Here is a 10800-nt window from a genome sequence, read left to right as displayed (position 1 = left end):
TATCGCCTTTAATTTCTTTCATCAGTGTCTTATAGTTTTCTGCATATAGCTCTTTTGCCTCCTTAGGTAGGTTTATTCCTAGGTATTTTATTCTTTTTGTTGCAATGGTAAATGTGAGTGTTTCCTTAATTTCTTTTTCAGATTTTTCGTCATTAGTGTATAAGAATGCAAGAAATTTCTGTGCATTAATTTTGTATCTTGCTACTTTACCAGATTCATTGATTAGTTCTAGTAGTTTTATGGTAGCATCTTTAGGATTCTCTGTGTATAGTATCATGTCATCTGCAAACAGTGACTGTTTCACTTCTTTTCTGATTTAGATTCCTTTTATTTCTTTTTCTTCTCTGATTGCTGTGGCTAAAACTTCCAAAACTATATTGAATAATGGTGGTGAGATTGGGCAACCTTGTCTTGTTCCTGATCTTAGCGGAAATGGTTTCAGTTTTTTAACATTGAGAACGATGTTGGCTGTGGGTTTGTCATATATGGCCTTTATTATGTTGAGGTAGGTTCCCTCTTTGCCCACTTTTTGGAGAGTTTGTATCATAAATGGGTGTTGAATTTTGTCGAAAACTTTTTGTGCATCTATTGAAATTATCATATGGTTTTTATTCTTCAGTTTGTTAATATGGTGTATCACATTGATTGATTTGTGTATACTGAAGAATCCTTCTGTTTCTGGGATAAATCCCACTTGATCATTTTGTATGATCCTTTTAATGTGCTGTTGGATTCTGTTTGCTACTATTTTGTTGAGGATTTGCTATAAACTTCCCTCTTAGAACTGCTTTTGCTGCATCCCATAGGTTTTGGGTCATTGTGTTTTCATTGTCATTTGTTTCTAGGTATTTTTTGATTACCTCTTTGATTTCTTCAGTGATCTTTTGTTTATTTAGTAGTGTATTGTTTAGCCTCCATGTGTTTGTACTTTTTACAGTTTTTGTGTTTCCTTCATTTGTTTTTCATTTATTTCTGATCTGATCTTTATGATTTCTTCTGCTAACTCTGGGGGTTTTTTGTTTTTCTTTCTCTAACTGCCTTAGGTGTAAGGTTAGGTTGTTCTACGATTTCAATTTTCTTAAATTTACCAAGGCCTGATTTGTGACCCAAGATGATATCTCTCCTGGAGAATGTTCCATGAACACTTAGAAGAAAGTATATTCTGTCGTTTTTGGATGGAATGTCCTATAAATGTCAATTATGTCCATCTGGTCTAATGTTTCATTTAAAGCTGTGTTTCCTTGTTTATTTTCATTTTGGATGATCTGTCCATTGGTGAAAGTGGGATGTAAAGTCCCCTACTATTATTTTAGTAGTTACAATAATTTGTAGTTACTGTCGATTTGTAGTTACTGGCAATTTTCCCTTTTATGGCTGTTAACATTTGCCTTATGTATTGAGATGCTCCTATGTTGGGTGCATAAATGTTTACAGTTGTTATGTCTTCTTCTTGGATTGATCCTTTGATCGTTACGTAGTGTCCTTCTTTGTCTCTTGTAATAGTCTTTATTTTAAAGTCTATTTTGTCTGATATGAGAATTGCTAGTCCACCTTTCTTTTGATTTCCATTTGCATGGAATATCTTTTTCCATCCCCTCACTTGCAGTCTGTATGTGTCCCTAGGTCTGAAGTGGGTCTCTTGTAGACCGCATATATACGGGTTTTGTTTTTGTGTCCATTCAGCCAGTCTTTGTCTTTTGGTTGGGGTATTTAATCCATTTACATTTAAGGTTATTATCGATATGTATGTTCTTATTGTCATTTTCTTGATTGTTTTGGGTTTGTTTTTGTAGGTCTTTTCCTTCTCTTGTGTTGCTGCCTAGAGAACTTCCCTTAGCATTTGTTGTAGAGCTGGTTTGGTGGTGCTGAATTCTCTTAACTTTTGCTTGTCTGTAAAGGTTTTAATTTCTCTGTCGAATCTGAATGAGATCCTTGCTGGGTAGTGTAATCTTGGTTGTAGCTTTTTCCCTTTCATCACTTTAAATATGTCCTGCCTCTCCCTTCTGGCTTGCAGAGTTTGTGCTGAAAGATCAGCGTTAATCTTATGGGGATTCCCTTGTATGTTATTTGTTGCTTTTCCCTTGCTGCTTTTAATAATTTTTCTTTGTATTTAATTTTCGTTAGTTGGATTAATATATGTCTTGGCATGTTTCTCCTTGGATTTATCCTGTACGGGACTCTCTGCGCTTCCTGGACTTGTTTGACTATTTCCTGTCCAATGTTAGGGAAGTTTTCGACTGTAATCCCTTCAAATATTTTCTCAGACTCTTTCTTTTTCTCTTCTTCTTCTGGGACCCCTGTAATTCAAATGTTGGTGCGTTTAATGTTATCCCAGAGGTCTCTGAGACTGTCCTCAATTCTTTTCATTCTTTTTTCTTTATTCTGCTCTGCAGCCGTTACTTCCACTATTTTATCTTCCAGGTCACTTATCCGTTCCTTCTGCCTCAGTTATTCTGCTATTGATTCCTTCTAGAATATTTTAAATTTCATTTATTGTGTTCTTCAGCATTGTTTGCTTGCTCTTTAGTTCTTCTGGGTCCTCATTAAACGTTTCGTGTATTTTCTCCATTCTATTGCCAAGATTTTTGGATCATCTTTACTATCATTACTCTGAATTCTTTTTCAGATAGACTGCCTATTTCCTCTTCATTTGTATGGTCTGGTGGGTTTTTACCTTGCTCCTTCATCTGCTGCATATTTTTCTGTCTTCTCATTTTGTTTAACTTACTGTGTTTGGGGTCTCCTTTTCGCAGGCTGCAGGTCCATAGTTCCTGTTATTTTTGGTGTCTGCCCCCAGTGGATGAGGTTGGTTCAGTGGCTTGGGTAGACTTCCTGGTGGAGGGGAGTGGTGCATGTGCTCTGGTGGGTGGGGCTGGATCTTTTGGTGGGCAGGGCTGTGTCCAGTGGTATGTTTTAGCATGTCTGTGAACTTAGTATGACTTTAGGCAGCTTCTCTGCTAATGGGTGGCGTTGTATTCCTGTCTTGCTAGTTGTTTGGCATGGGGTGTCCAGCACTAGAGCTTGCTGGCCGTTGGGTGGAGCTGGGTCTTAGTGTTGAGATGGACATCTCTGGGAGAGCTCTCGCTGATTGGTATTACTTCGGGCTAGGAGGTCTCTGGTGGTCCAGTGTCCTGGAATTGGCTCTCCAACCTCGGAGGCTCAGGCCTGACACCCGGCCAGAGCACCAAGACCCTGGCAGCCACACAGCTCGGAAGAAAAGGAAGAGAGAAAAACCTAACAGGTAGAACTGCAAACCAAATGATAAAAGCAAACCTAAATAGACAAAGTCACACAAAGAAGCATACACATACACCCTCACAAAAAGAAAAAAAGGAATAAAAATAAAATTAAATTTAAAAAATTAATAAAAATAAATAAAAGGAAGAGAGCAACCAAACCAATAAACAGATCCTGCAGTGATAACAAGCACTAAAACTACGGTAAAGATAAAACCAATAACAAATCAGACACAGAAAGCAAACCCCAAGTCTACAGTTGCTCCCAAAGTCCACCGCCTCAAGATAAAACCAATAACAAATCAGACACAGAAAGCAAACCCCAAGTCTACAGTTGCTCCCAAAGTCCACGGCCTCAATTTTGAGAACATTCATTGTCTATTCAGGTATTCCACAGATTCAGTGTACATCAAGTTGATTGTGGCGATTTAATCCGCTGCTCCTGAGGCTGCATGGAGAAATTTCCCTTTCTCTTCTTTGTTCGCACAGCTCCTAGGGTTCAGCTTTGGTTTTGGCCCCGTCTCTGTGTGTAGGTTGCCCTCCAGTGTCTGTTCCCGCCCAGACAGGACGGGGTTAAAGCAGCAGCTGATTAGGGCTGTCTTGCTCACTCAGGCTGGGGAGAGGGAGGGGTATGGTAGTCATAATTGGTTTGCTGGGCAAGCCTGCAGCGGCAGAGGCCAATGTAACATTGCAGCTGCCTGAGGCAGGCTGTGTGTTCTCCCGGGGAAGTTGTCCCTGGATCACGGGACCCTGGCAGTGGTGGGCTGCACAGGCTCCCAAGAGGGGAGGTGTGGATAGTGACCTTTGCTTGCACACAGGCTTCTTGGTGGCTGCAGCAGCACCCTTAGCGTCTCATGCCCATCTCTGGGGTCCAAGCTGATAGCCACGGCTCACACCCGTCTCTGAAGCTCGTTTAGGCGGCACTCTGAATCCCCTCTCCTCGCACACCCCAAAACAATGGTCTCTTGCCTCTCTGGCAGGTCCAGACCTTTTGCCGGACTCCCTCCCGGCTAGCTGTGGCGCACTAGCCCCCTTCAGGCTGTGTATAGCCACGGCTCACACCCGTCTCTGAAGCTCGTTTAGGCGGCACTCTGAATCCCCTCTCCTCGCACACCCCAAAACAATGGTCTCTTGCCTCTCTGGCAGGTCCAGACCTTTTGCCGGACTCCCTCCCGGCTAGCTGTGGCGCACTAGCCCCCTTCAGGCTGTGTCCGCGCAGCCAACCCCAGTGCTCTCCCTGGGATCCGACCTTCGAAGCCTGAGCCTCAGCTCCCAGCCTCCACCCACCCCGGTGGGTGAGCAGACAAGCCTCTCGGGCTGGTGAGTGCTGGTCGGCACCCATCCTCTGTGCGGGAATCTCTCCGCTTTGGCCTTTGCACCCCTGTTGCTGCGCTCTCCTCCGTGGCTCTGAAGCTTCCCCCCACGCTGTCCCCACCAGTGAAGGGGCTTCCTAGTGTGTAGAAACTTCTCCTCCTTCACAGCTCCCTCCCAGAGGTGCAGGTCCCATCCCTATTCTTTTGTCTCTGTTTTTTTCTTTTTTCTTTCACCCTACCCGGGTACGTGGGGAGTTTCTTGTCTTTTGGGAAGTCTGAGGTCTTCTGCAGGCATTCAGTAGGTGTTCTGTAGGAGTTGTTCCACATGTAGATGTATTTCTGATGTATTTGTGGGGAGGAAGGTGATCTCCGCGTCTTACTCCTCTGCCATCTTGTAGGTCTCCTCATTCCAAGATCTTTTGTTCCTTACCTCACCAGGATACTGGGCACCGATGTCAACATACTTAACATCTAATTTCACTGTTAAAGCAGCAAAGAAAACACTTTCTTCTGCGGAGTCCGTAGCACAGAAGAGCTGCTGCAGGCCCAGCGCGGGTGGCAGTGAGGGGCGCCAGTCTTCATCTCTCATACTTTTTAAAGGAACTTTTAATGAAATATTTTTATAACTATTCCTTTCATACTTACTCTGGTAGAACTTTATTAAGTGTTTAAATTATTTTCTAATGTCTGTTATTAAAATTACAACAAACAAAAATTGAAAAAAAAACTAATACATGGTTTGTGATGTAAAACAAGTATAATAAAGCATATATTTCATCACCAGAATTAAGTTTTCAGCAGTAGAAAAACATTAAACTGGTACACAACAAAAAAAAATTACTCTTAACCTATCTCAAAGCAGATAGTGTAATTTAGAAAAAGCTATGGTGTCATCAGATGAAGGCCTACAAACTCATTACACAGTGAAAATGAAACTTATGTCCTATTGAGAACATATATATTAGTTTTGTTGACTGGAACAAGGAAGACTTATTTAGCAAAGTGGTAAACGTGAAAAAAAAAATTCCTACTCTGACCTATCACTCTTCAGTTTCACCTGCTTTTAAGATAGTTGAAATTACTTTGACTAACAATCTACTTTTATGCCATATTTCGTTTGTTTTTGTATATATTTGGATTTTGATTCATGTAATTATAATTGGTCAAATTTACTGACCTGCCATTCCCTTCCTCCTAATTCTTCCTCTTTAAGAAACCTGGCCTTGAAATTCGGTTGCTACCAACCTTAACTGCTTAGTATTTCTCCTACTATTAGCTTCATGTTCCATCTGCCACCTTAACAGATGCCACAGTTGGGATGTTCCAGTTTGGGGCAAGCAGCTGCTTCATGGGATCTCTAGCCTTATCAGTCATCCTAAGTGAGAATGCATAGAAGCGTTGCTTTGCCAGGACCATTGACACGAATGAGTGAATGAATGAGTGCCAGTTTAGTAGAATGTTAGATGAGGAATTGAGATCAAGTTAAAAGAAAAGATGAATATGCTAGATGGATTGTACAGAAAGTATTAAAACATACTAACTGAAAATCTTTCTCTTTAGATGGAATCTGCCTGTGTTTCAATTCACGAAGCTCTGAAATCTGTCATTGACTATCAGACTCATTTCCGTTTGAGAGAGGCTCAAGGCCGAAGCCGAGCTGAGGATCTAAATACAAGAGTGGCCTATTGGTCAGTAGGAGAAGCCCTCATTCTTCTGGTGGTTAGCATAGGGCAGGTATTTCTTCTGAAAAGCTTTTTCTCGGATAAAAGAACCACGACAACTCGTGTTGGATCGTAACTACGTTTTGAGAATTGATCCACCATTGCCGCTGTAATATTGCTGTCCTCTAATTAATTTTAGGTACCGAAGAACTTAATATTGGCAACATTTTTAGAATCTTACTCATACACTTGTTGTGGAGGGATGTACGATGCATATCCCCAAGCTGTGGAAGGGACACCTTTTTTTATTTGTAAAGGTAGAAAAACTTTGGGACTTATTTTGGGCTATTCATAAATACTCAACACAATGATCTACTCTTTTCTTGGTTGTTTCTATCTGCTCTTCGCACACTAAAGTATTTTGTTTTGGTATTTTGGTTCCTTTTAGCCATTTAAAAATACTTTTCTTGTAAGTAGTGGAGATTTTTAAAACCTTCAATTTAATGTCTACATGTGTTGTGGAGGAAGAAAATTACCTTTCAGTTGTTTATAGGAAATAAAGTTTTGTTTTTAAGAAAACCAAATGTGATTAGCTGTAGCCCAAGCCCTATTCTGCACTGTTTGATTTTATGAGGAAAAAAATCTACCATAGAAATGTTAGTTAGTGAATATTGATATAATTTTAAATTGATACATCATGGTTTAATTTATTTCTCAGTAGCTTGGAAAATGTCATTTTTATTGTTTGGGTTTATTCTGTGATCTGTAACCAGATATGTTATTTTTTTTCATAAAGACATTTTTACCACACAGAAAATAGTATGTTTCAATAACATAATAGAGTTTACACAGGCCTTAAAAGTCAGACTGTTGTAACAGGTAGAATAATTACAGAATAATTTAAGACACTACAATGGGGGGCAAATGAATGAGAAGACTTTTAGTGAGTTATCTGCACATATTACATTTTCAGTGCTTTTACAAAGAAAAAAGGTGATCTGTTTCATTTTAAACATTTGAATTGGCTAGTTCTTGCTCTTATGTGGCTTTAATGTCTGAGTCACTCCCAGCTTAAATTGAGAGTTGTAATATAGTATTATAAAAGTGCCATACATTTTATCCTAGTGGGTATGATGCACTGAGAAGTTAGTTTGGTTTTTTTTCTTTCTTTTCTTTTTGTTTTTTTGTCTTGTACATGTAATTTGTACAATCTCCAGTTAGCAGCCCTAAGATGATTTAAAAACTTAGAATGCCGTGTGTGTTTCTTATTTGATAATCTTCATTGATAGTACTGCATTTAACGAGTATTAGTTCATTTTCTGTAGACTATAGGGTTTAGACTGTGTTTGTGTTTTATAGCTTGCATAGATTGAGCTGATTGAAATAAGATTCCAAGTATTCTAGATTAGAATACAAGATGATGCAAAATTGTGTTTAAAGCTTTTATGCTGTTAAAAAAAAATTGCAACTGCTTTTTGCCATGCTTCTATCCCCCACCTAAACGTGATGAGTGCTGAACGTGACTGTCATATTGTTAGGACTTTGATATGTGGTACCACAGAATACTGATTGGATAGCAATTCTAGTCACTTACCACTACTGACTAGAGCTTAACTCTTAATTCTAAGCTGTCTTAAGATGCATATACACTGCTGCATGTAAGAGCAAAATGAATTCAGGTTGTCCTGCTTGCTAATTTCAAGTGCTACAGTGTAGCAAGGGATGAACATATTTTCAGACTTTTAATTCTAAAATTTTTGAAGACCAAACAGCTACTCCTTTAACAATATATACCAGTGGATTAAGAACTGAAGTTTAAGATTCTGCAGATTTATCTATTGGGGTTCTTGTGTTGGAGTTGTCCTGTAGCTTTTTAAGTGTCCCTCTAGATTTGCAAATTTTAAACACTAATGTTAAAGTGATAAACATGGGAGTATGTTAAATGTCCTTTTCTGGTTGCCTGTCTGCTCTGTTGTATTCAGATAGTTACACCATAATTCAGCAGAGCTGGGTATCATCAGTGTGCCGAGTTTGGCATAGATAATGCAGCTATTTAATCTGTGCCTATCAAAACTTCATGATATTTAAAGACTATTACCACAGATAACTTGCAGTGAAACTATTGAGATATATTAAAATTTTTTAAATCACCACTGTTAACCTGTTGTAGAAAATAGTACTGACTTAGTCTAGTCTGTTTGTAACTGGTTAAAGTTTGATGGCTTGCCTATACTCAACTAGGTATGTATATAAAAATTAGAAAATACATATCTACCTAGACATGAATATTAAGTAAGAACTTTTTTCTTCCTTTTGTAGCTCATCTTTTTTCTTTAATCCTTTCATAACTTGTTGCAACAGTTTGAATTTCCCAAATATTTACGTTTGGACATATGGCTCAGAATACATATTTAAACATCATTAGCTGTATATATTTTTAAAGTAGAATAAATAATGGAAAGGGACTTGATATACAAGTTTATACTAAAATTCCAACTGTGTGAAGATACATTTTAAGATATTACTTTGCTAATGATCTAAATATTCATTTTTTATTAAAGAAACAAATGGTTTGGGGTTCACAGCTTTCATCCTGGCTTGATGATAATCAACTTTGAAAACACAGTGGACTGAAAAGCAATTTTATTCTTTGAAAGATTTCATTTAAATCTCTGTACTATCCCATTTTTGCTTCAGTTTGTAAATGTGTAACATTTATGGTTAAATAGGACAAAGCAGACCCTATGACTATTGTTTTCAAGAATTAAACAAATTGATATATAAATTATTCAAAGGGGTTTTCATTTACTTTTGAAAAGAAAAATTTCTCTAAATTAAAAATGTTGGTTCTGCAGGATTGCACCAATCAATTCTTGTAGAATAAAAAAATCTTTCAACAAACTGACTTCACTTATTTCTGTCAAGATTTAAATCTTTTTGAAGCTCCTTATCAGCTTGCAGCTTGGAGTACAGTTTTGTAGCAAGAGAGTGATAATTTATTCGATATTTCATTGGAACATCTCAGGGACTGACCAAGAAAGAAAGTTAAAGAAGAGAAATACAACCTGTAAACACCTCACTTTTAACCTTACTTTTCCTTTTCTTACTGAAAGTTTCGGTGAAAGGAAGTTAAGCCTTCAATTCCCTAAAAAGCTCTTAGTTTTTAGGTAAATTAACCTTTGGTTGTATAATGCCAAGTTTTCTCAACTTTGTTCCCCCTTTATAATGTTATGGGGGACGTTCTGGTTCCTAGGCACAAGTACAAAAGTAGCAGAGAAATAACAATAATATGTTGGGCTGGCCAGAAAGTTCGTTTGGTTTTAAGTAAAAAGACATTTTTCATTTTCACCAGGAACTAAATTGAACAACGTATTCATTAACCAAATGAAATTTTTGGCCAACCCAATGGGTTAACATTTATTGAATGCTTTCCTTGTGCCAGCTGCTGTGATAAGTCTTTTGCTTGTATTGACACGTTTCATCTTTGCAATAATCCTATGAAGTAAGGATATTCCCATTTTACAGATGAGGAAAGGGAGGCCTTGAGAGGTTAAGAAACCTGCCTATATCACAGTTAGTAATTACCAAAATCTGGAATATGAACCATGGCAGTCTGGCTCTAGACCCCCCTTTCTCAACAGCTATGCAGTAATTACCTACAAACACCACTTAAGGATAGATCTCCAAAGGCTTAGCAATCTTGATTTCAGTACACCTCAGTAGCAGTTCAGGGGCTTGCCTGGTGGCTCAGTGGTTAAGAATCCGCCTCCCACATGCCGCAGAGCAACTAAGCCCGTGAGCCACAACTACTGAGCTCAGGCGCCTAGAGCCCATGCTCCGCAACAAGACACCACAATGAGAACCCCGCGCACTGCGATGAAGACCTAACACAGCCAAAAATAAATAAATAAATAATTTTTTAAAATTAAATAAATAGCGGTTCAGTGCTTTGGCTTTGGAGTCATAGTCAAGTTCAGATCATGGTCGGGTGACCTCACACAAATGATTTTAACTCAGCCTTTCTGTTTCTTCATTTATTGCTAAGGTAATATCTACTATAATGAGAATATAATGAGATGTTCATAAAACACTTAGGGTCAGTGCCTATCATATACAAGCCCTTAATAAATAATAGCTATATTTTTGTCATTGGTCCAATTTAATCACTTGATCTTTGTTTAGTTCTTAAAGTTCTTACTGTAGCCCCAACTCATATGGGCTCTTAAATAGTATGTAACAAATATGAAAGTCTCATGTACATAATAGTCTGCTAGAAGTTTCAGAAATGAGTAAGATAATCTGACCTCCAGGAACATAATTGTCGGGGGAGACAGGATAGCTATGTAAGAAACTAATGTTAAGCAAGTCATGAAGCAGAATGGACTTGAAAGTTCTAAGACCTTTATAGGATGCTAGAGGAGGAAGAAAATATATAGAGCAAAAGACTTGTTCCCCAAGGAATTTCACTTTGTCCTCTCCAGGTGTGGGGAGTGGTGCATAGTTGTCTAGCTAGGCCAGCAATTGAGTGAATTAATCTCTAATTTAGGGGTGTGGACTCCTCAGTACAGATCAAAAAACATGTTCTTTAAC

General features: G+C 38.4%; 1 protein-coding gene across 2 annotated transcripts in view; it reads left to right on the top strand.

The window, feature by feature from the left end:
- The window catches only part of TMED7 (transmembrane p24 trafficking protein 7), an 18227-nt gene extending 9363 nt beyond the window's left edge, over positions 1-8864 (top strand). For both annotated transcript variants that reach the window (XM_007121478.4, XM_007121477.4), the window contains one exon: positions 6110-8864. In XM_007121478.4, coding sequence (XP_007121540.1) covers positions 6110-6346 — 237 coding nt within the window. In that variant the 3' untranslated portion in view covers positions 6347-8864. The remainder of the gene's footprint in view (positions 1-6109) is intronic.
- The last annotated feature ends 1936 nt before the right edge of the window (positions 8865-10800 follow it).

This window comes from Physeter macrocephalus, chromosome 8 (assembly GCF_002837175.3).
Source record: "Physeter macrocephalus isolate SW-GA chromosome 8, ASM283717v5, whole genome shotgun sequence".
NCBI lineage: Eukaryota > Metazoa > Chordata > Mammalia > Artiodactyla > Physeteridae > Physeter > Physeter macrocephalus.
Note: the sequence above shows the minus strand (reverse complement) of the source record. Positions and strands in the feature narration are given on the sequence as shown.